At 52.0% G+C, this 24,033-nt stretch overlaps 10 protein-coding genes across 10 annotated transcripts; 5 read left to right on the top strand and 5 right to left on the bottom strand.

The window, feature by feature from the left end:
• Positions 1–75: 75 nt before the first annotated feature.
• Positions 76–1,704, top strand: J4E90_001560 (uncharacterized protein; the record flags this gene model as incomplete). The annotated part of the gene is made up of 3 exons (XM_051431147.1): positions 76–531; positions 619–1,465; positions 1,529–1,704. The coding sequence occupies 3 exons, from the start codon at positions 76–78 to the stop codon at positions 1,702–1,704; spliced, it is 1,479 nt and encodes a 492-aa protein (XP_051294281.1).
• Positions 1,705–2,915: 1,211 nt separating this feature from the next.
• On the bottom strand, positions 2,916–3,786 carry J4E90_001559 (uncharacterized protein; the record flags this gene model as incomplete). Its single annotated transcript, XM_051431146.1, has 5 exons — positions 2,916–3,068; positions 3,115–3,249; positions 3,299–3,496; positions 3,622–3,649; positions 3,719–3,786. The coding sequence occupies 5 exons, from the start codon at positions 3,784–3,786 to the stop codon at positions 2,916–2,918; spliced, it is 582 nt and encodes a 193-aa protein (XP_051294280.1).
• A 963-nt stretch (positions 3,787–4,749) lies between these two features.
• On the top strand, positions 4,750–5,475 carry J4E90_001558 (uncharacterized protein; the record flags this gene model as incomplete). The annotated part of the gene is made up of 1 exon (XM_051431145.1): positions 4,750–5,475. The coding sequence occupies one exon, from the start codon at positions 4,750–4,752 to the stop codon at positions 5,473–5,475; it is 726 nt and encodes a 241-aa protein (XP_051294279.1).
• Positions 5,476–7,171: 1,696 nt separating this feature from the next.
• On the top strand, positions 7,172–10,561 carry J4E90_001557 (uncharacterized protein; the record flags this gene model as incomplete). The annotated part of the gene is made up of 2 exons (XM_051431144.1): positions 7,172–7,330; positions 7,388–10,561. 2 exons carry the CDS (start codon positions 7,172–7,174, stop codon positions 10,559–10,561), a joined length of 3,333 nt encoding a protein of 1,110 aa, XP_051294278.1.
• Positions 10,562–11,377: 816 nt separating this feature from the next.
• Positions 11,378–12,712, bottom strand: J4E90_001556 (uncharacterized protein; the record flags this gene model as incomplete). The annotated part of the gene is made up of 1 exon (XM_051431143.1): positions 11,378–12,712. One exon carries the CDS (start codon positions 12,710–12,712, stop codon positions 11,378–11,380), a length of 1,335 nt encoding a protein of 444 aa, XP_051294277.1.
• A 1,002-nt stretch (positions 12,713–13,714) lies between these two features.
• On the top strand, positions 13,715–14,246 carry J4E90_001555 (uncharacterized protein; the record flags this gene model as incomplete). Its single annotated transcript, XM_051431142.1, has 2 exons — positions 13,715–13,720; positions 13,779–14,246. The coding sequence occupies 2 exons, from the start codon at positions 13,715–13,717 to the stop codon at positions 14,244–14,246; spliced, it is 474 nt and encodes a 157-aa protein (XP_051294276.1).
• A 1,105-nt stretch (positions 14,247–15,351) lies between these two features.
• J4E90_001554 (uncharacterized protein) lies at positions 15,352–17,450 on the bottom strand (the record flags this gene model as incomplete). Its single annotated transcript, XM_051431141.1, has 4 exons — positions 15,352–15,407; positions 15,630–16,117; positions 16,166–16,903; positions 16,954–17,450. 4 exons carry the CDS (start codon positions 17,448–17,450, stop codon positions 15,352–15,354), a joined length of 1,779 nt encoding a protein of 592 aa, XP_051294275.1.
• A 386-nt stretch (positions 17,451–17,836) lies between these two features.
• On the bottom strand, positions 17,837–19,461 carry J4E90_001553 (uncharacterized protein; the record flags this gene model as incomplete). Its single annotated transcript, XM_051431140.1, has 2 exons — positions 17,837–18,672; positions 18,720–19,461. The coding sequence occupies 2 exons, from the start codon at positions 19,459–19,461 to the stop codon at positions 17,837–17,839; spliced, it is 1,578 nt and encodes a 525-aa protein (XP_051294274.1).
• Positions 19,462–20,515: 1,054 nt separating this feature from the next.
• Positions 20,516–21,608, top strand: J4E90_001552 (uncharacterized protein; the record flags this gene model as incomplete). The annotated part of the gene is made up of 4 exons (XM_051431139.1): positions 20,516–20,944; positions 20,995–21,238; positions 21,292–21,444; positions 21,496–21,608. The coding sequence occupies 4 exons, from the start codon at positions 20,516–20,518 to the stop codon at positions 21,606–21,608; spliced, it is 939 nt and encodes a 312-aa protein (XP_051294273.1).
• Positions 21,609–21,810: 202 nt separating this feature from the next.
• On the bottom strand, positions 21,811–23,612 carry J4E90_001551 (uncharacterized protein; the record flags this gene model as incomplete). The annotated part of the gene is made up of 2 exons (XM_051431138.1): positions 21,811–22,766; positions 22,820–23,612. The coding sequence occupies 2 exons, from the start codon at positions 23,610–23,612 to the stop codon at positions 21,811–21,813; spliced, it is 1,749 nt and encodes a 582-aa protein (XP_051294272.1).
• Positions 23,613–24,033: the final 421 nt, after the last annotated feature.

Below are 24,033 nucleotides of genomic sequence, written 5' to 3'. Positions count from 1 at the left end.
AGAAGACGTCACACAGCAATTGGAAAGGCGAAAGGACTGAAGAGCTCAGACTCTAGATACCGACGTCACAACACCATGCACACCTACCTGCCGACCTGGCTCGCGCTCTCAACGGCAGCAATCCTACCTACAGCGACAGCATTCTACCCTTACCACTATACCTCCGGCAAGACAGCCTCCACATCAACGCACTCGCACCGAACCTCCTCGCCACCGTCCTCACAAGCAGGAACCACGCGCTCCATAACGCTTCCCCTCCGTCGCATACGCACACCCTCATTACGCTCCCGCCAAAACGCCTACAACATCGTCAATTCGAACAACCCCAGCCAAGAAAACAGCGTAGCCATAGACCAAGATGGCAGTGATCTCAGCTACATGGTCGCCGTAACGTTCGGCGACAGCACAGATGAATACCATTTGCTGCTCGATTCAGCGGCGAGCAATACCTGGGTTATGAGTGAGGAATGCGAGAGCGAAGCGTGTAAGACGCATGCGACTTTCGGGACGGCGGATTCGAGTACGCTGAAAGTACGTTATGCTTCTCACCTCCATCTCTCTTGTATCCCTCTTCGGATCGGACATCAGTACGAGTTCAAATGCTAACGCAACACCCAGACCGACGCAACAACCCCCTTCAGCGTAACCTACGGCACAGGTTCCTCCTCCGGGCATCTCGCAACCGACGTCCTCCACCTGGGACCCTCGCTCTCCCCCACCCTCACATTCGGTCTCGCGACGAACGTATCCGACGAGTTCCGCGCATACCCCATGGACGGCATACTCGGCATCGGCCGCGGCGTCCAAGGCACAGGCGACGATGAAATCGCCGCACCGCAGATCATGGACCTGCTCTCGAGCCAGGACCTCATCGGCGCAAAACTCTACGGTATACATCTGAGTCGAGGCGAGGATGGCAAGATGGATGGCGAGCTGAATCTGGGAGAAGTGAACAAAGATCGTTTCACCGGTGACATCAACTACATCGAATGCGTAGACAACGAATCAGGGTTCTGGGAGATACCGTTACAAGACGCTGGCGTAGATGGAAAGTCTGCTAATCTTACCACTGGGGTCGACCGAACCGCGATTATGGACACGGGCACCTCTTTCATCCTCATACCCGAACCAGATGCTCTGGCTCTACATTCCCAAATCCAGGGCTTCGAACAAGACGGCGAGACGTTCTTCGTACCCTGCGACACCAGCGCTGCCATACAATTCTCCTTCAACGATCGTGTATACAACATCTCCACGGCGGATTGGGTGGGGGGTAAAGACGACGGATCGGAGTTGTGCAGGAGTAATATCGTGGGCAGGAAGACGTTTGCCGACAATCAGTGGTTGGTGGGCGATGTGTTTCTGAAGAACGTGTATAGTGTTTTTGATTTCGAGGGCAGTAGAGTGGGATTGGGGGTCTTGGGACAGGAGCAGGATGTTGTTGCTGAGAGTGAGAGTTCTACTGGTATGTTTGGGCCTTTTTCTGTCTTTGACATCGGAGTAACATTGACTGACTTGAAATTTATAGGTACCGCATCTCCTTCGGCATCGAAGACAGCGACTGGGACTGGGGGAGCGAGCTCGAATACAGCGGGTGCCGGACAACCTCAAGACCAGGAGGGTACTGCTGCTGCGGTGTCCTCGACTTCGACGTCCTTCTTCGCGCTCGTGGGAGCATTCACCGCGCTTTCGATTTTCATGTAGCATATAAGATTTGGGTACGGATAAGCATTACTAGCACGGGCGTTCAGGGACACGGCATAGTCGGAGTTGCACATACAACCAGCAGTCTGGTCTTGAGGAGAGACACTACGCGGACACATTGTATATATACCTATACATAAATACATGTATCCACACATCATAACGATTTCACGTGCACATGTTTTCAACACCCAAGATCCCAAGGCAACAAGCAGTACATATATACTTTGCCCAACATCGCAAGCCACCTCACATCTACCATCAAGCAGACAGTGCAGACACCGACAATAGCTTGGTGGCCTGATCCCCCAGCGCATCTCCACTTTCCGCTCTACATATCCACCTATCCACTGCACATTACTGCGTACCCACCCTCCCACACACCTTACCCACCGGCCCAGCCCCAGCACCAGTACCAGCACATCTCAAGCAAGGCCCCAGCCCTCAGACTCCTCCTCGCCTCGCCTCCCGCCTGCATTAAAGGCGGGGCGGTACATCGGAACGGCGTAGCCGGATCAAGAGGATTGGACACGTTAGGAACAGTCTTGGTACATGCGTTGCATAAGTATGGGCTTGGTATGTGGAGAGAGATGTGACGAGCGAGTCAGGAGAGGGAGATAATGCGAGAGATATGCGGTGTTTGGTGCGAGATAAGGGTGGATGCACGATGTGATGATATGATGGGGAGGCGTGTTTCAGATTGGCGCATCATTCATGTATGTCGATGTTGTTGAGCTATCACTCCAGTAGCTTTTGCTTGATGGAAAGTTGGATCACAATGTAGAAGTCACCAAGAAGACAGTCATATTATATAGTTCACAGGCTTCAACGATTGATATGGGTAGACACGATAAGAGCAAAACAAAGCACCGGTTATTAGAAAGATCCTACCATTTGCTCAATCTCGATCCACACGCTTTCTGAGAAGATAACCCCATCATGAACTACCCCAAGATGATGTACGGTCCAAACACACAAAAGATCCAGCACAGTAACGCCTCGTATAGGTGCCGTCAGAGATGAGACTGCAAGCAGACTGGAAGGAGTCGGCTTGTCTGCTACCCCTACCGGCCCATGACATGTTGCCCTCCTTCTCAAATAGACCACTAATTAGACACCCGATAGCCGCCACCGTGTTGCTCTTGTCCAGGCTCAACATCGCGCGGTTGCGGCGGCTCTCGACCTATATCGTCGCAAAGTCTTGTCCAGGCTTACAAGATCAAGCACTTCTTGGTCTTCTTCTCTTTCCGGGTCAACAGGGCAGCCCGGGTGGCGTGCTCGAATACTTCTCGGACGCCCTCGTTCGTCTTGGCTGAGCACTCGAGGTACTTCTGGGCACCGATCTTCTTGCGCACATCCTCGGCCTGGGTGTGTTAGTGGGAGATGGGTGGGTGGAGTGTGGCTACTAACCTGCTCGGGTGTCACGGGCTTCTGCGAGGTCTTGTGTAGCTCCTCAATCGTCTTCTGGTCGAAGCGCAGATCCTTCTTACATCCGACGAGGATGATGGGAAGGCCCTGGCAGAAGTGCAGAACCTCGGAGATCCACTGTTGTGTGTCAGCGGCTGCTTGTACGCGTGTGAGGCATTTGCCGTACCTTCTCCTGGACGTTGTCAAGCGAATCGGGCGAATCGATGGCGAAGCAAATCAGGATAACGTGCGAGTCGGGGTAGGAGAGAGGGCGCAGACGGTCGTAATCTTCCTGGCCGGCGGTATCCCAGAGGGCGAGCTCGACGTGCTTGCCGTCGACCTCGACATCGGCGACGTAGTTCTCGAAAACGGTGGGGACGTAGACCTGCAGGCGGGCACGTTAGTGGGTGCGTTGGGAGGGAGTGCAGGCAGAGATGGCTGCGAGTGCAGGCGGAACAGCTAGGCTGACGCGGCTCAGGGATGCAGGCGAGGCGGGCGGCGAGTACTGACCTCGGGGAAGGTGCCCTTGGAGAAGACGCTGCAGACGGCACCGTTAGCAGCTGTTTTACAGTAGTGTTAAGAGTGATGGGCGAGGGCGAGGACGTACATGAGCAGACAGGTCTTTCCACAGGCGCCGTCACCGACAATAACGAGCTTTCGTCGAATCTCGGCCATGGTGTCGTGGGGGATGGGTTATTGAGGCGGCGGTGGGGGCAGCAAGATCTGTGAGGGAGGTGGTGAGTATGTGGATGGAGAGCTGGACTGGCGGTGATTGAAGTTGGAGAACAGCGGCTTCAGGGTGTTATGGCTCTAGGCACCATGGCCGCAACGGGGGTCGTGCTGCAACAACTGCGGCTGAGTGCTGCTTGCGCCACGCAGCGCTTCGGCGATTGCGGCCTAGCGGGAGCGAAATGAGAGCGAGCGTGACGTACCTGGACAGCTGCTCAGTTGATTATCACGTAGAAGGTTTGTGAAGCGTCGTCGCGATGGCGTGTACTGTAGGTTGGCCGAGAGAAGAGGAGAAGGCGATTAGCTATCTGCATCAAGCGCCTTGCCCTAACCGACAAGGTAAACTACCCATGCACACGCCCCGGAGCCGTCACATGGCAGCAGCTTGTCCCCCGGTGCGGTTTGACATGTCCAGCACGGCCAATAACACGGAGGCCCTGTTCTCATGCACAAGACGGCTGTTCTTTGACTGCAATCGCCTTGCACCAGTTGTTACGGTCGTGTGTTGCTGGTTGCCCCGGCAAGGTCTTGGTCGTGACAAGGGTTTCAGATTGGACCTGACAGCTCGCCTGCCCTTTCCCCAGCTTGTTCTGCGTGCGCGTGCTCTGGCAAGCGCGACCAGTCTCCCACAGGCAGGAACCACTGTCGAACGGCAGGGTCGACCTAGTGCGTGGATCCATACGCCTTTTTCGTCTGCGTTCTAGGCCATCTTCTTGTTCCTGTTCCTGCTCCTGCTGTTTTCTGTGTTCCTCACTATGTCCAAGACGCCTCCAACTCACACACGGAGGAGACTAGACAGGCCCGCTGCAGACTACATTGGTGTAGAACAGGATGTTTATAAGACTTGAACGCAATGTAGACCTCTAGATTAACAGCTTTAGGTGGGTGTCGAGTCAGTTCTTCCCTTGAATGGGGCGCTTCTTAACCGTGCCTTCCGGCTACCTCAACTCACCAACACGTGTACACCAACAAACCCCGCCCACAACACACCTTTGCGACTCGACCTTCACCATGGGCTTTGAGGTTGACAAGTGCATGGATCTACACAACCGCATCGTCGCCCACGCTTGCTCGCACCTTCCACCCGACCGCCAACCTCAGATTCAACGCAGCTGGTTCAGCGCGCACTCACTAGATCCTTCCTCACCCGTTCCCTTGCCCCTAGATATCGAGGAAGAATTCGACCATGACCTCACAGCCTTCCTATCAGGCATCGACATCGTCGTGCCCGAACAACATCAACATTTGGCCTTCAATCCCTTGCTCGTCGGTGTCCCTTCGCCTAACCATATGATCCCCGATATGTGGCTTGGCATCATCGAGGAACGCGAGGATTACATCCTGCTTTACACTGGACCTGGATATGATGCAGGGGGTCTTTTGTACAGCCTATCGACGCAGCAAGTGGGCTACATGGCCTCCCCGTATTCCGAACCTGATGACCTCTATTGGGACGATCTTCAGAATGCGCTGGAAATTTACTGGGACTGCGTTGAGTCGGGGAAATTCGTCATCGATGCAGAATACCTGGGAGATGAACTTACTACGCAGGGATGGAGGCTACTCGAGTGGACTGGCCTTGAGCTGGAGGGCGCGCTGGAGGCGTGGCATAGTTTGGTGGACGCGATCATTTAAAGCCTACCGGGACAAGGGAAAGATGACGACCCGAGAGCACACCAGGAGGAGAAGCAAGAAGAAATGGACGCTGTTTTGGTATCATCTGAGATCTTGGAGCAATATCCCGCTATCCCGTCTTTCGCACGCGCATTCCTTTCTCGGGCGAAGAAGCCGACCTTTACTTCCATCGCTCCGCAACTAGACATTCCGACCGAAGCCTTCGTTCACCGTGTAGGTTCCAAACTACAGGAGCTACACCCCGACGCTTCCATCACCACTCCGGACTATGAAACGGGCTATATACCCAGATTTCTCTTGTTCCCGTGGCGGACACAAGGCCTCGAACTCGTTCTCGAGTCTGATCGGGACCGGTGGAAGGATAGACGGGGACATGCCCACACCCTTGACAACCGCGCTGGTCTGTATCTGACCCCCGATGGCACGCACACACACACAATCTCTCTACTCTTGCCTTTCCCCACCGGAGCTAATGGCCACGTGCGCAAGAACAATGGAACTATCGTGAAGCCGAGCGATCAAGGTCAAGATGCTTTGTACCGGCATGGGATGTGTACCCCCTTTCTACCCGCACATGGCACACCGTTGGCCGCTGTCCTAGTCAACTGGTGTGACCTGGTTGAGAAGGGGAATTGGCACGTTGATGAAAACGGCGTCGCAGGTGAAGAAGATGTATGGAAACAAGCGGATACGGAAGACAAGGCCGAGGATTACATGACAGATTGGGGTTGCTTTTGAACAAACTGAACAGGACGCTACCGCCTATATCAGTATGAACGACTAGGTTTGATAAGATTTCGAGGTCTTGTAGACTTCTAGGAGGTAGGTACCCAGCTTTTCCCGTTGCACAGGTTATCTCGGATATTGTGGGATAGAGAGCTCACAATAAACTGGGGCGAGCAGTGTGAAACCTGTGACCTGTCAAAGGTAAGTATGTCGCATGAGCGTCTTGGTCGACTACGCAGATCGTTTGTCCATCACGAGGCCTCCCAACACCATCATACCAACGTTCGGCTCGACCAGGAGTGATCATAGAGAGGTACCAGTAATACGGGGGGCAATTGGTAAGTCCTAGTTTCTGGAGTCCCTTCTGGACACAACACTAGGGGTGGCTATGTTTTGGGTTGCGTTCTGCAAGGAATATTGCAAGGTAGAAGCATACGTGATCTTAGAAAATGGATGCTTAATACGATCTAATATCGTGCATTGGGAATTATGAAACTGAGGTTCATGATGGCAGGAAGCTGTGAGAAGTGGGTGGTGATGTGAACCAAATTGGTGGTAATGGTCGCTACCGCGTTGGGCAGGGCTCAAGGCAGCGACCACAACTGGAGCTATCTGTCAGATCTGGATAAGCCGGAGATAAGGACGGAAATACAGTCCATGACTATGCACTACTTCGTCGCGCTTCGTCGAGCTTCTTTGGTACACGTGAGTTGGCGAGCGAGGGTGCAGGCTAGAGTGGCGGGGCAGACTAGAAGCTCCGGGACCCGTACCTAACCACAGGCACTGACGCAGTACTGCTCCACGGTTCGCGCCTCTTTCATTCCACGTCCTTGTACCAAAACGGCCACGGCCTATTTCTTTCTTTCTCTTTATACGTTAATCTACCCCACCGCCTCTCTACCGCTCACACTTGTCTCTCAGCTGCCCATCACCGAAGCTCGCTGCAGCCTGAAGCCAGTACATCGCCATCATGGCCGACCAACCGCCCGAGCAACCAGAGCACCAAGACAAGGCCATGTCCGACCAACCAGACAACGCGACATCTGAGCAGCAAGACAGCGCAATGCCTGATGCTGCACCTGCACCTCCACCCGCTGCTGCGCCGGACGCCATGTCTGACGCCGACAAGGTGAGCTCACCTTCCGACCGCCTGTCAAAGAGACACGCTGACGAGGATATCTTCCAGATCCGTGCAAAGCGCCTTGCAAAGCTGGGCGGCCCTGCGACTCCGAATGGTCCTTCACGGCCGCCCTCGACCGCACCTGAAGCCGCATCATCGGGCACTTCATCCCCAAAGCCCACCGAATCACCGGCGCCACCACCGAAGCCCACTCCGACCGCGAATCCCTTCTCCCAATTAGGTGTCAAGACCGACGAGCCGCCTAAGAAGCGCATCACTATCAAACCCGCACAGTCGTCGAGCAGTGGCCCCGCACCGCAGACCGCCCAGAAGGCGCCGGAATTGAGCATAGAAGCGTGGGAGGATCGGACAATCAGCAGCATTTTTAGGGTAACTCTGGACGAGAGCCATACGCACGATGCACACGGACATAAGCTACACTTTGCCGAAAGCGCCAGACGCGATCTTGAGGAACAGGGCAGGCCAATCCGCTTGACTACAGATCAACTGGATTCCGTCATAATGGAAGCAGCGTCAGAAAAGCCACAGGGCTATGCGTTGGAATACACCATGAGTTGCTGGAAACGCGTTTCCAAAGCGCTCAAGAACCTCGCCAATAAGACTGGTCCACGGTTCGAAGTTGTCAAAGAGGCCCGACGAGTGTGCTTCAGCTATTGCATCTTTGCAGCTAGCATGCCAGAAATGTTCCAGGAAGACCCACCCGTGGAGAACGCACTGGCTGATCGCTTACTTCTCGGACCTGACGACGAGCGCGGTATCTGCTACGAGTTCCTCACTGAAGCGAGCCAGCGCATAGGTGAAGACGATATCATCAAGGACACACTTGTGGAAGCTATGGTGGATGTCAGCCGGCGCCTCTCCAAGGTTTCTATGAATGGAGACTACAAGGCACACATGTTGATCCTGCGGGTATTCGTCCGATTTCCGCCGCTCGTAGCTGCTATGGCGCAGTCTGAAACGTTTCTGCCTGCTTACATCGAGGCTCAACATATCGAAACACACAGCTTCTTAGGGCCCTTCTTCCGGTTATCTCCCATGCAGGCTGACGTAGCCATGAACTACTTCTCTGGCTCCGCGGCTGTCGACAAGGGACTCATCGTCAACGCGCAACGAGCTGTCCGCATGACACTTCAAACCCACCAAGAAGAACTGCTAGACATTACAAACACCTTCATCAAGAACAAGGAATCTCGTGAGAAGATGCTAGACTGGTTAGCGCTCACAGTCAATAAGAACCACAAGAGGCGTGCGATACAAGTGGACAGGAAAACAGTATCATCAGACGGCTTCATGGTCAATGTCACAGTGATTTTAGATCGTCTCTGTGAGCCTTTCATGGACGCTACCTTTTCCAAGATCGATCGCATCGACATTGACTACCTTCGCCGATCACCCCGCGTTGATATCCAAGATGAAACAAAGATCAATGCCGACCAGAATGCATCGGATGAGTTCTACAGTACCAAAGCCCCAGGTACCAACAACTTCATCAGCGAGGTCTTCTTCTTGACGGTGGCCGCTCATCACTATGGTTTGGAGGCAGCCAATACCAAGTTGGGTACCCTTCAAAAGGACGTAAAGTACCTTGAGAAGGAGCTTGCTAAGCTCGAGCCCGAGCGACCCAAGTACATGACTAGTCAGGCGCAGCTGGCTGTCTTTGACAACCACATCAAGAAGATGAAAGACCAGATCGAGAAGGCCAAGTGTAGCATCCTGGCCATTCAAGGTGTGTTGCTTGATGAGACTACACAAGCTCGGTCCATGCAACTGATGCGATACGTCATCGTGTGGCTTCTACGGCTTGCTTCGCCCGGTACCAACTTTCCTAGATCAGAGCTTCAGCTGCCTCTACCCGAAGAACAACCACTGCAGTTCAGGTGTCTACCTGAATATTTCGTTGAGGACATTGTTGGAAACTTCAAGTTCATCACTCGCTACATGCCGCATATTATCACAACCACTCAGTGCGAGGAAATTGTCAAGATCTGCATTACCTTCCTGAGAAGCTCAGAGTACATCAAGAACCCATACTTAAAGTCTGGTCTTGTCACCATTCTATTCCACGGAGTATGGGAGATTCACGGTAAGCCAAAGGGCGTGCTTGGTGACACGCTATTTGCACACGACTTCGCCATGAAGCACTTGCTCCACGCCCTGATGAAGTTCTACATCGAATGTGAGAGCACCGGAACGCATACGCAGTTCTTTGACAAGTTCAACATTCGATACGAGATCTTCCAGGTCATCAAGTGCATTTGGCCGAACCCAGTGTACCGCGAGCACCTTGCGACTGAAGCGCGCGTCAACTTGGATTTCTTCGTTCAATTCGTCAACCTGCTCCTCAACGATGTAACATTCGTCCTGGATGAGTCATTCACCGCTTTCAAGGAGATCCACGATCTATCCCGAGAGCTTAAGAATGCCCCAGCAAACATGGAGCAGACGGAGCGTCAAGAGAGGGAAGAAAAGCTGTCATCAGCCCAGGGCAAGGCCAAGAGCTACATGCAACTCACCAACGAAACCGTCGCCATGTTGAAGCTCTTCACCGAAGCCCTCGCCGACTCCTTCACCAAGAAGGAAGTCGTCGTGCGCCTCGCCCACATGCTAGACTACAACCTCGAAGCCCTCGTCGGCCCCAAGAAATCCCAACTCAAAGTCGAAAACCCCGAGGAATACGGCTGGAACCCACGCAACATGCTCGCAGAAGTCACAGACGTCTACCTCAACCTCGAGTCCAAACAATCCTTCATCGACGCCGTCGCCACAGACGGCCGCTCCTACCGGCCCGAATACATGGACGAAGCCTACAAGATCCTCCAACGCTTCAAACTCAAAACACCCGAGCAAATGACACAATGGGAAAACATGTCTGAGCGTATCAAGACTGCTAAAGAACAAGCTGATATGGTCGAAGCTGACCTTGGAGAAATTCCTGATCAGTACCTCGATCCTATTTTGGCGTCGCTCATGGAAGACCCCGTCACGCTTCCTGTTAGCAAACAGATTGTTGATAGAGGTACTATCCAGGCGCATCTGCTGAGTGATCCGCATGACCCGTTTAATCGGACGCCGCTTAAGATTGAGGATGTCATTCCGAATGATGAGCTCAGGGAGGAGATTCAGAGTTGGAAGGCTAATTTGTTGGCGGAGAAGATGGCGGAGCGGAGTAAGGCGGCGGCGGCTGGGGCGGCGGCGGGCGAGGCTATGGATACGTCGTAGATCGTTGTGGTATGGTGAGGAGACAATGCGAGGGTGACATTGGCGTTTTTGGTCGAGTGTTTCGGGGAATCATGGGGAGGGAGGGTTTGCATGGGTATGGACGTCTAGGGTAGAGTTGACGATGATGTTCACGAGGTATACTGGGATCGATGCGGTACAGTGTCACGCCTTATTATGGAGGTCTGATAGACACGTGTGCGTGTCGTAGCGTTCTGGGAGATTATGCATTTTCTCCTGGTCAATGGAATGGATATCGTCAAAGCTATTGTGCGGGTCCGGTCCGTGGTGTGGGTTTGCGTAATGCTAACATCTTGGCTGTTTGTGTTGTTTCGGGTGATATACTAGTATGGTCGTCGTGATTGACTTTTGCGGCTCGTCTTGCTTCGTTCAACCTTCTTGTGGTTTGATGGGGTTTAAAGTGATGGTCTGGAGGGTTGTAGTGTTGCCTAGAGTGACTTGTGAGAATTTCAAGCATGTGCTGTCTTCCTGTGGTCGGAGGTGATATGCTTTTTGTATTGCGATGAGTTGACTTGGGTTGCTTCTTTGCCCTCATACATAGGGATGTTTTTCCAGTAAGGTCGAGGTTGTTTGTGTGGCGGTAATTGCGAAGAAAACGTCAGGTCGAGTGGAAGACATTGCCGCTAATTCAGCTGAGCAAATTGCGTAATGCATGACTGCGGATAGAGACTCTAGTGTAGATTATTAAGGTGATCTCGGGCAGGAAGACACACGGTAGTAGTGTATAGTAGGTCATCGTGGCAGCATAGTGTGTTCGGCCGCGAAGTTCCTGTATCTGGTGTGGAACTAACATTCTTATTACAATTCTTGCCATTCCTCCTTCCAGATCCAAAAATACCCCCCAAATCTCGTATCAAGACCTCTTCCAGTGCCCCAGGCACCCACCATACCAAACGGTGTCATTCGAGCCTCCCACTCATATGACAAGTCTTTTGAAAGATATCGTTTCGTTAAGAGAATGTCTCCATCGTTGTGTCGCACGCGGCCTTCCAGTGAGAACTCTCCGACAGAATCAGTCCCTCGACTCTGCGAATCGATGAGCGTATATGTGGTATAGCCGCCGACATCCCACTTAGGTGTAGTGGTGTCCCGTGCAATAAGTTGGATGCTGTGCATACGCGGGTCGAAGCGTCTTCTTCCCAAGGCTCTTCGCTGGTCCGAGCAGTAACCCGTCCACTGCCCAGATGAAAGGAAGTCGGGTGAAAGCATTTGAGCATGGCACTCGCCGAATGGTACGTTGTCATTTTCATCTTCGTAAGCGGGTGCTGGATTCTTGGCGAAGATAGTCGGCAGGAAGTGCATGAACGAGTTAAAGGGTATTCTGGTAGGTGACGGGAGTGCGGTATTGTGCAATGGACTTGAACCATGTACAGCCAGTTCCAGAATAAAAGTAGGGAGCAGAGTCGTAGCTTGATCCAATCCGAATCCATCGCCATGTCTCTTGCGGAAGGCACCATAGTCTCGCACTCGCTGCCGAAGGCTCTTGATCGCATCTCCATCCAGTCTCACGCCGTTACTCGCCACTATTGGTGGATCTTTTATGTGGTTCACAGAGAAGAAGCGGTCGAAGGGTGCCTTGACTTGCTTCCCGTTTCCTGTAATTTGCAATTGCTTCAAGATAGTGTAGCTGAGGATGAAGTTGACATCGAGGAGATTGGGTGAGTATTCATCGGATTGGAAGTGAACCTGTAAGCGGCCTTGAAGCTCCAGGAAAGTCTCGGGCTTGAGCTGTGCAGCTACAGGATGGTGCAAAGCCATGATATGCGGTAGCCATCTACTCATTTCGTACGAATCGATCTCTTTGGCTTTGCGCAAGGTCCATGTGTCGCCACTCTCCAGCAGAGCTTCGATGCATCTCTCGGCTGCGTATGCTATGCGGATCGTCTCTTGGAGAGACGTTTTGGCTAAGACGGAGTCGGCTTCCGCCCAATGGGTTTCCGATAGTTCTATGCCATTTTCGGAGAGCAGGGGCTGTCCTAAGTTGTACTTTGCAATGTTGTGGAATACTATTTTGTCATTGCAGACGGTTCGCAATTGTGGATTGGCTCTTGAAAGACTGAGGGCTGACGAGCAGGGCAGGAAAGATGCGATATGCTGTGTGAGCTCGTTGGGAAGTAACAGCAAGCTTGTCATAGCAGTTGTGTGATGTGGCTGAATGTCGGATCGATGATCATGAGAGGAGTTATGACGATGTTTGCAGGGGGTTCTCGGTTAGCACGGCGTTAGCGCACGTGACGATAACGATAAGATACCTGTCCACGAGTGCGAGGGCGACGTGATATTTCACTGCGTCAATACACCGACAGACGCGCCTAAAATTGAAGATCTGGCAGACCAGGAGCCGGAAAGTGGTGGACAGGCAGCCGCCACTGCCAAACCGGCACCAACTTCGAAGACGACATACACTGTCGACAACCAAAAGGACGACTGTTTGATTGCCATGAGCATGCTGATGCGCGATTATAATCAGATCAAGGTTGTCATCCAAATAACCTGGGCTCGTTATTACCGGAAGGACACCGACCTTGTTTCGACTGCAGCAAGGACTCAAGCGGCTATGCAGATGATAAAGAGCTTAGTGCATGAGTTCTCGCTTTCCTTCCCCGAGATAAGAAACGTTGAGAGCTTTTGGAATACGTTCTTCGATGATTCTGAGATCTGCAAGACTATGAGAAGAGATACGGACGAGATCCGAGCGATGCAACACACACTTAAAGGAAATGAACGGCGCTGTGAAGTCAAGATCCCGGATGTCTTGCTGACGTATGGATGTCTGTAATCTTACATTCACATCTGGGATGTATTACAACACATCGAGCCTTATGTCGAAGCAGGGGATGTTGCCTATCTTACCTTCCCTGACCGTAAACTACAACAGCTCTCAAACGCCCTCGATGATATTGTATGGATGATAAGACGGGTGGATAAACAACCGCCTGCTATGGATAACTTCACACTGGCATGGTACACATACCTAAGTCGAAGCAACTGCGGGGACCGTAAGCCTACGGACCAGACCCGGTACGGAGGAAACATTTCCCTAGAGATGTGGCTGTATACCGATCTCTACCTAGTCGCACAGGGTGTTGACTCAAGTCAGAACCCTGCCCAAGTGTTGGAAGATTATCATAACGTATGGACGTACGTTGAAAGGGGCGGGTACTTACAGGACGTGTTGACGACATCACCGCTTTTGCAGAGTCCATGGGGGCGTGCAAACCTAAACTCCTTCTTTCGCGACCCTTCCGATGCGACGGAACGGCTGATCTGGTTGAGTTCAGACCCAATCTGGAACTTTCGCTTAGCGAGTGCCCGGCAAACCCACGGTCACGACGAGACCTGGTCACCGGAAACATATGAAAACCGCATGCCATACGATTGGGTCATTATGGATCCGTTCCTCGCTGGAACGATCACGTTTGTGGTCATGCATGCTGCTAGTGACCTGTTACTTCTATCGCAGAACGGCAATGGACTTGTACTGGGATATGCGCACCTTTACAACTTCCTTCATAACGCCCATAGCGCAAATGAGGCAGATTCGTCGGAGAAGTTAGTTACGAAAGACTGGAAAGATATCGACAATGCAATTGCACTGCTTGGAGAGTCCGGTATCTTCATGGGCAGTAGACCGACAGCACTCGACCAAGAAGAAGCAAATTGTTAGTGTGGGTGGTAAAATGAGCGTCCACAGCACTCCACTCATCAACCTCCTCTTCTCGGATGGCGGACCTAGCAACACAACGTTCCTCAATATTACAAATCGAGCCATCTCGGAGCTGCTCATGAAGGAGACCGAGACCTACAATAGCGACATACTTCCTCAGAAGCTTTTCAGTGGGCCTGAGGTAGCTGGGCCTCTTTTCATGCTCCGTGTGCTTCTCCAGCGCGAGTTGCCAGCGCTTCTTTTCCCGCTTGAACAACTACATCTCAGTTGTAAAGAGCCTAACGGTTGGATATTTGAGGCCTTAAGATCCGTAATGACGCAGCAACACATCCGGCCCAAAATAATGCTAGACTGGAAAGAGGACGGAGCCATACCAGCGAACCTCCTGTGGCACAAAAGAACCCATCACAAAAAAAAAATCAGAGTTCTGGATTGATCAACCAAGACTTGACTGGAGTGCACAGTCTTCCTATTCACGAAGCAGCGGAGATAATGACGAGGTTTCTAGACGAGCAAGATGGTCGCACAGGACATAGCCTTGCTGAGCATTCCACCTTGGCTTTCAACCATCACGTAGAGTAAGTGAGGGATAGGAACCGACACATGCACTACAGCTAAAATATTTTGCACAGGCAGTTTCGTCTTCCAAATCCTTTGCGGCAGAGTACTGCTGACATATCTCGTCTTCTGGGGATACGGGTTCGCGTTGATGCAAAACTCAGTCATAAAACCTTCGAAGCTGCACTCTATTCTGAAGCATATACATGGAAGTCACTACCAGGTCCACATGATGAGTATGTTGCGGGACTGAGGTCGGTTGAGGGAGAAGACGCGAAGCTGAAAAGTGGCGAGGCCCACTTTGTTCCAGTCAAAGCTGGTGGTGAAATTGAAGTGGCCGCTTAGAACTTCGCATGTTAAGGTCGGATGTAGAGTACATTGCGTAATAGGAATAGGAGTGCGGTGCCGACAAGGCGCGGATGTGAATGTAAAGCCATTCTTCGTTGGTACTGATTTGGCATGTGTACAGACTATCCAAGCTACATTTGACGACGATCATTTGTAGCAAGAAATAATACATACGAAAGCGCCGTCGAACCGAAAATTCTCAACGATCTGCTAAGCGCAGTTCGCGGAAGATCTGCACCGGACCATCCAAAAGATCTAAGTAGGATCCCGACACGTAAAATTGTTGTTGCTTACAATCCATAGCGGGTACATGTTTGGCAACAGGCAAAGGTCAGATAGCAACGCCGATCCCTAGCTCATGCTCGGTGGGTCTAGATACCACAACAGAGCCACTTATAGCATCGCTAAGACGAAGGATAAGGTCCCTGCCTTGCATGTTTTCAAATGTACACAGCACAAATGAGAAGCGCCACCCACCTTTTTCGAGACCACTTTCGAGAGCTTCTTTGACATATGCAACCGCTTTGAAGGCGTCGGTTGTGATTGACCCATCTTTCAGAGGAAACCTTAATGTTTTGACTTCCTGTATGAATGGGCTGAAGTTCCTGAAAACAAGTCCAACCATGGGGCGATTATGGTCTGGGTTCAACTTTGCTATTTGGCGTGAGCTTGTCGCGGCCCTATCACGAAGCTCTTTGAAAGAGTGAGATCTCACGCCGTAGTCATGAAGGTCGAAGAAGAACACAAGCGCAGTCTCCTCTCCAAAAGTTTCGATGTCTTCACTGACAGTTGCTACTGTCTCAGGAGCGCCGCGAGCGAACTGGTAGGTGATGTTTTGCAGAACTGATTCCTTGGAAAAGGCAAGTGCTGAATTCTCTGCCCTAAGAAGATCTGCCAGTTTGGGAGCGCGTAAACATAGCTCGGTAGGAATTGCTGGTAGAGCGTGGTCCATTAGGTGGATGAAGCTAGCGAACTGTCAACTTCTGATCGTGCGAAAGTACAAGAAGACGTACAGTCGTGCTAAGTAGTTGCCACCGGCAACCTTTACTCTATGGTTAGGTCTTGAGTGGACCCAAAAGACCATGTTTCCCATTTTGATTTCCTTTCGAGAAGAACCATAAGCAGCAGGATCCTCCTGGTCAAATTGCGTTGCGTTTCTCCAGAATGATGCAAAAGCTTCGAGAGCTTCAGGCCGCATGAAAGGTAACCACCCATTCAAATCAGAGCGTTCTTTGAGATATGATACAAGAACATCCCTATTATCAAGATCGCAGGAATCTGAGCATGTTTCGATGATGTCGCATGCAAGGGCCGACCAAATGTCCCGCAATCCCTTCTGGTACAGAATCCAGTGGTGGCTCTGCCAGGCTCGATCTGTCTGAATACTATTGATGAGCAAATCCATGCCAATCTGATCTGGCCCTAGGAGACGAAGGTTTATCAGTCGCGTCGGTATTGGCGCGACTACCGTCTTGACTGAAGTTGGTACAGAATCTTTCACGGCGTACTGTCGTCTCTTTAGAACGTCTCTGATTGACCCTCGGAATGCGCGCTCGTAGACCCCCGTTGAGAAGATGTTCGAGTCGAATTCGAAGATGCGCGAAATCTTGGACAGATTGTCCGTCATCCTGCTAGTGAGAGATGCTGTGTCATGGTGGACATACAGCGATGCTGAGTCCATTTTCGCCTGCTGAAGCACTTTGCGTGTTTTGTTGGTCTCGAGATATCTTTGTTGTGCAGTGATTGTTTTACTATGAATTATAGTCAGCGTTGTCGAATTACCCCATGTCGTAATATTCACCAGTTACACGCTGTGAGCAACAGAGTCAGGGCACTCGTCTGATGCTCTATGAGCTTTTGCACGCCATCCGGACCGCTACTCCCAAAGGCAACCTTCAATCTATCGCGAAGATCCAACGGTTTCTCGATTAGCTGAGCCAGGTTGGAGAAGAAGCTTTCAACCTTATCCATGAGCAATTTGCAGCAAGATATCGAGACGTCTAGATCCATGATCAGTTGATGGTGTGTATCTTGCAGATCTTGTTCCATCCATTCCTGGATTTTGGCTGAGGCAGCCCGTAAGGCTGTGAGCTGAGATGCCAAGCTGAGTAAAGTAAGATCGGCTTCCCCCCATCTGGCCTGGAGATCTCTGATTACACCGATCACTTTACTGATCCCATCCACAATGCTGAAGATTGAACCCACTCCACCTAGAATGCCGATGCACAGATCAGTATTCACATAAAATACAATTACAACGTCAAAGACCTTACCGAGAACAGCGATGACTTCAGCCATCTGTATGACGCATGTCAGCCTTGTGACGTAATGACACACTTCTTGCCAGGATCAAAATGCTAATGAACTTGTAGCAGTAGAGGTTCCTCGACGAAAATTACCAAGAGTACGAAACAGGAGATCGGATGATTGCGTCTCCGAAGGAAAAAGGAGTAGTGAGGGAGCGGAGCGCAGTACACGGAGTGAAGCGCAAGGCAACACACAGCCCCCGCTAGGCCAATTGAGTTCGGCCCCATCAAAACGTGATTCGCTCGGCTATTACCCAGCAAAGTGCTGCAACTGTGTTTGCTGAGATGCGAGTTGTATGTGAGAAGGGGGACAGCGTTGATAGATACGCGAGCATGCAGTATTCAACTCTCGCGGATATTTATGACCAGATATACAGCCTATCGACATGCAAACGAAGCCGCCTGATCAGGTTCGCCTCCAACGTATACCATATGCTTGGGCCATAAGCAAAGCTGCGCCTTCCTACCCTGCGTAGTCTCCGCTTCCAGCATCTCAGGTGCCACGCCCTTTTCTACCCAATCGATGAGGGTTTTAAGACCATTGCCAGGATACCAACCCAGCCCACCGCCGCAGTGATCCACACCAGGCGCCTCAAAGTAGCGATAGTAATCACTGGAATTCGGATCACGCTCATGCACCTCCTGCGCATAATGCGCAGTCGCATCAGGCGCGATAGCCTGATCGGCCAACCCATGCCACGAAAGGAGCTTGCCACCTGCTTTCCGAAACCCGTCGAGATCTGTGTTTGCGGTTCCGATAACAGAGTCGTAGCGGGCTACAGCATCATGGAAAAGCTGCTCGAAATACGTGATGTTCATTCGTGCGGTGTCGTATTCGCGGTCGCGGATGACAAAGTCGGTAATCCAGGTTTGAGGTACGGCAAACGGTACGCCAACGCATGTATTGTTCTTGCTGCATGTTGTTGATGCGAGGCCAGCGAATGAAGCCCCGATGTTGCCGGGGTACCACAGGAAGTCGCCTTCGGGAGTTGTTGCGCCTTGCCATATCAACTTGGCTACCTTGGCAAGGGAATTCGTGATGGTCATGCTCTGGTTGGTAGAGGGACAGATGTATTGTTTGCCGACGACAGTCATTGGGTCAAAGGTGCATTCTTGAGGTGCCAATATGATGCCGTCCTCCAGACCATCGAGACCATCGCAGGCTTCGGCAACAGCAACGTTGAGAGCCTCAAATTCCTGCGGAGTCGGAAACCCTGTTGTATGTTAGTCATTCATCTCTAGCCGTTGTTTGAGTACTGACCATTCTCGTTCATGACAACCTGCGGCCAGAAGAGTTGCATCATCAACTCGTTCCAGTAAATAGCTGGTGCAGCCGCCAAGATACCATCATACTGATTGGGATACTTCTGTGCCATCATGTAACCTTGTCTGCCACCCTGCGAACATCCATTCCAATAGCTATAGCTCGGTGCTTTGCCATAGTAAGAATGAGTGACCGCCTTTGCCAGCGTCGCAGCATCATCTAAAGAGATTGAGGCAAGGTCTTCTAGCAACACCCAGTCGACCTTGCCAGAGTTAGTGAGCGACCAGCTGATATCCTGCCCGATGTGACCTCCGTCTGTCGCGACGGTAACGAAACCCTCACTGGCCGCCCATGGGAGTGTGGTGTTGGTGTCGGGTCCCGCAGCCCATCCTCCACCACCGGCGCCCAAGAGTCTTCCTGTCCACTTCTCAGGCGAGGGTAGCCAAACGACCGTGTGGATAGTGTCATTGGAGCCGGGATGCGTGTACGTGATGATCACTTCACAAGCGTTCAGATCGGTCACGGCAGTGGCGTAATGGTTCTGCTCCGCGGGCGCTTGGAATGATAAGTTCGTGTGTGTTTTTGTAGCAACGTTGAGAATTTCGCCGCCTGGCAGCTCCAGATTTTGGAAGGAAGAAGCTTCGCAGACTGGTTCTCCGAAGACTGGGCATATCAGGAAAGCCAATATAGGAATGAGGGAAATGAGACTTCGTCTCTTCCATGGAGTTGTGTGCTGCATCGTAGTCGCAGGAAAGACTGAGAAAGCTACTCGTCGAGAGGCACTTACACTGCATACATTGCTTCCTTTACTTATAGCAAGCGCATACTGGGCTCATTCGCATATTCATCCTGAACCGAAGGATTCAACTGAATACCCATAGGGATACCTACGTTGGTCAGTTTGCGACAAAGGCTGAGGCCATGCCAATATGAAAGGAGTATCAGCTGCCATCAGGCGCTCTACTGCCATCCAATCGTGACAATGATCGATTCTAGCGTGTCTCTCGATTGTGATATGCAAATTGGTGGACAATGGCTGAGTCATGTATTCATGACTTGAGCCGCGCCTCAAGCTTTTGAAACAAAGGGCGTTTAATCTAAACCCCTGCTGTGGCGGTTTGAGTGGTTTTGAGGCCATTTTGTTAACGCGATGTCTTGCATTGTTCAATATGCTGTGCCGCTTTCGATCATCTTCTCTTGCTCCAGATGTTGCTTTTGTTAAGACCCGTAGATGAAGTGGTAGTGGATGACGACCGGTGATGGTCGAGGTCTCTGTACTCTTTGAGCGCGGCACACGGCTGTCCGTGCCACAGGTCCCATGAACCGAGTCTGTGTGGCTTCAGGCCGCGAGCATCGGATACTGTCTTCGTATGGTCGTCGCGTGTCGCGGTTGATGGAGCATGGATACTTGTGCGACCGGCGACGCAAGGTCTGCCATATGAGGCGGGAGCACTATGCCTATTTAGGAACACCCGAAGACGTCACCACGCGTCAGTTTCGCGAAGTATCACAGACCGTCCTCACTTCCGTCAGCGATCACACCTTTGAGTTCAAAGACACGTTCGTCTTTCCCACCAAGCCTACAATGAAATACCGAGTCGGCTCTTGAATTTACCCCACATACCTCGTGTGGGGCAACAGCTACCCCGAGACCGCCCCGCATCGGTCACGTACCGGTCGGAACTATGCCGCCCGCATGTACAGCATGGCAAACTTCATATCTTTGCGACAATCTCTAGTCTGAGAGAAGAAGTCACTGACACCCCAAGATCTATTATTAGCACACCACGACCATGGATCCAGCACAATTCGGCTACAGCACCATTCCTCTCAACCACGCGCCATACGGCCCAATCGTTCCATCCGCTCTAGATGGATCCAATGCCGGAAAAGTAGCCCTCATAACGGGAGCCGGACAAGGCATCGGTGCCGCCATCGCAGAATCGCTAGCAAAATCTGGAGCTCACTTAGCCATCCTCGACCTAAACACCGACAACCTCACACAAACCAAGAAGACATGTTCAGCTTCCGGAGGAAAAGTTGAGGCATATGGCTGCGATGTCACGGATTTGGAGCGCGTGAAGGAGGTCTTCGCGCAAGTGGAGAAAGAATTAGGACCAATCGACATATTGGTGAACAACGCGGGCATATTTACTCAGCGACCGTTCATCATGGGTAGCTTTGACACGTTTTGGAAACAGATCGAGGTCAACTTCAAGGCTGTAGGTATCTCTTTTCGTACATTAATGTGTCTTTACTAATGTATGTCCAGCCTCTAATGCTCATCCACGCCGTCCTTCCTCAAATGCGCGACCGCGGCCACGGCTGTATCATCAACATCGCCTCTCGCTCCGGTACTGTCGACGTACCCATGACGTTGGGATACGTGACGTCAAAAGCTGCCCTGATGCGTGCTACACATACACTGCAGCTGGAGATGGAATTAGATGGACTGGACCCAGCAATTCATATGTACGCGCTGCATCCAGGTGGAGTGAGAGGCAACATGGGCGGAGGTAAATGCTCCTCATTGGTATACCACGCAGAAAAGCATGCTAACGTAATGTAGCTGGCGCACCAGATGATGTGAAACAGAAGTACGGCGACATTACGGACGAAGAGTTCTTCAAAGACCTTTTCAAGGACGGACCGTCGCTTTGCGGTCAGACCTGTGCGTGGTTGGCTAGTGGAAAGGGGAAGGAGTTGAGAGGACTGTTTCTGGGTAAGAAGCACACGAGCTGTATACCGAAAACTTAGGACTAACAACAAATAGATTGCCGGCAAGATGTGACGAAGCTCTTGGATATCGGACGAGAAACACTGCTGAAGGAGAACCGGAATAGGCTGACTGTCAATTTCATCGATGGATACTGCAATGAGCCATAATGGTTGGAACAGAAAGCCAATGTATATTCTAGGGGGTGAAGAGTCGGCATATTACAAGATAAAAGACAAATATTCAAGAACAGAACAAATTCCATATACAATCCGCCACTTTTCCTCCCCTCCACTCAAATCGTCCTCCTGAATCACTCTCTTCTATTCGCGACATATAGGCGATGAAAACCAAGACCCCTGTGGGATACACCTAGTACACAGGCATCTTGAAAGCGTCGAAAGTGTACGTCCAACTCTCAATAGACGCTTCATCCTGCACACAGTCAAAGTCAGAGCTGTTTCCTGCCCAAAGCGGTCGTGCAGGCCACTGGCAAAGCTGTTGCACTTCACCAGCGTTATCACCAGAAGACACAGTCGCATTGAGGCGACTGGGCTTAACCCCATTCTCAACCCAATCGATAATCATAGCCATGTTGTCCTGTGGGTAAGGGCCAGGCTGGAGCTTATTGGCACCACAGTGCGCTGCGCCAGGCACAAGGTAGAATTGGTACCAGTCAGCCATGGCTTCCTGGGCTTCGGCATCGGTCATGCTGGGGTACATGATTGAACGGACGGATTGCCAGTAATGGACGGAAGATGCGGCGGGGATGGACGGGTCAGATTCACCATGGTAATGGATCAGTTTTGCGCCAGAAGATTGGAATGGAGTGAGGTCGGGTAGAGTGGTTTGCAGGCTGTCGAGGTAGCGGACCATGCCGATGTTCATCCATTCTACGAGGGTGTCGTAGGTCACGTTGTCAAGGTCGGCCAGGTTATCCAGGTCGAGTAGTTGAACAAATTTGGTGACGTACTCGCCACCCGTGGAGGGAATGCTGAGCTCCCACTTGCCGGTCGCGTTGTTGTACGTCGGGTCGGCATCGCTGAGCTCGGAGCCGATCTGCCACGAGAGGTATGCGCGCTCGCCCTTGGAGTTGTGTAGACCGTCATAGACGCCCTGGGCTACCGCTATGTCGTCGGCAGTGATGGTGCCGTTCTGTTCGGGCTGAGCACTGGTTTGGCCGCCCGGCATCTGGCGCTTGTTGAGGTCGCGCTTGCTGAAGCCGAAGCCGAGGGAGGTGCTGGTCTGCGCTGCGCAGTAGTAGTTTTCGCCGATCAAGGAGCTGAGGTTGAAGTTGAGTTTGCAAAGGTCGGTCCGGGAAATTACACCTAGAGTGACTTATGTTAGTGCATTACCACATGGCCGAAGAGATTGTACTTACCATCAGTACGTCCATCCAGAGGATCACAGGCAGCGATAGTGGCGTTGACTATCTTAGCCAAAGCGCATGGTGGAGGATAGTAATCGTTGATGACGTTGATGGTAGCAGGGTACACATGAAGCACCTGCTGCTGCGCAAAGCGGAAAGCAGGCGCACCAGCTACAACGCCGTCGTACTCCTCGCCCCAGCGCTGGACCTGGCTCATAGCCTCGCGGCCACCATCAGAGCAGCCCTCGAAATAGGTATATACCTTGGTGTCGTTCAGACCGTAGAAAGCCTGTGTGAGCGGCTTGCCAATTTTCGTCAACTCACCAAGCGCGGTGTAGGCAAAGGCATAAGTGGCGTCCCAGTTGATGGTTCCATTGCCGTAAAGCACTGCCTCGTCGTAGCTCTGGTCGAAAGCATCGTAGCCCGCCGATGTGGCTCCAGAAGCCGCGTCGTATGGCAAGCCTCCGGTGGCAACGCTCTGGAGAGAGAAACCTCCGCCACCAGCAAGGTAGAAGCGATTCGCGAAGCTCGAAGGATCAGGGAAGGCAAATCTGAGGGGAATCGCGTCTCCCTTTCCAGTATGGGTGTAGCTGACAGTGACGTTGCAGTAGGAGTAGGTAGCACCATCAGTTGTCGAAGCTCCCATGCCGCTGCTTTCAAGGGTAGCATTGTAGAGCGCGCTGGCAGTCACGGTGCCAGGCAGCAATTCGATTCCGAGCAGAGTGCCGTTAGAAGGAAGAGAGGCTTGCACGTTCGATACTGTGCAAAGTTCAGCTAACGAGGCTGCATTGGCGGCCACTGCCATGGCGGCAGCCGTTGCGCAGGAGGAGTGTCGCATGATGGATGTATAACCGAGAAGAACGTAGGAACAAAGCGAAGGTAAAAGATAGAGAAGCTGTATCAGCGGGGTGGTGTTCGGGATATCTGTCGCGGTGTGTCCAGCATTATATACTCCTTACCAGTCCTGACTCGGGCTTTTGACTCCGCCATCGCAGTCGCAGTAAGGAAACCCAATCTGTGGCCGTAGACTCTTTCCATACTCGCAATGACCCCCCGGTAATCTCTTAGTTGACTGTCACAAGATCTGTGGAACCATTCTTGTCCATGCGTGCCCTACCAAAGGTCTGGCCGGCGATGTCTGGCATTGTAATGACGGCAACTTCCGCCTTGCGCAGCATCGCAACACGTGTTTAGTGATGCAAAGAGAGAAGAAACATAGTGCGCCG

This window comes from Alternaria incomplexa (assembly GCF_024043165.1).
Source record: "Alternaria incomplexa strain BMP 0042 chromosome Unknown scaffold_2, whole genome shotgun sequence".
NCBI lineage: Eukaryota > Fungi > Ascomycota > Dothideomycetes > Pleosporales > Pleosporaceae > Alternaria > Alternaria incomplexa.
This window is presented reverse-complemented; position numbering and strand designations above follow the sequence as displayed.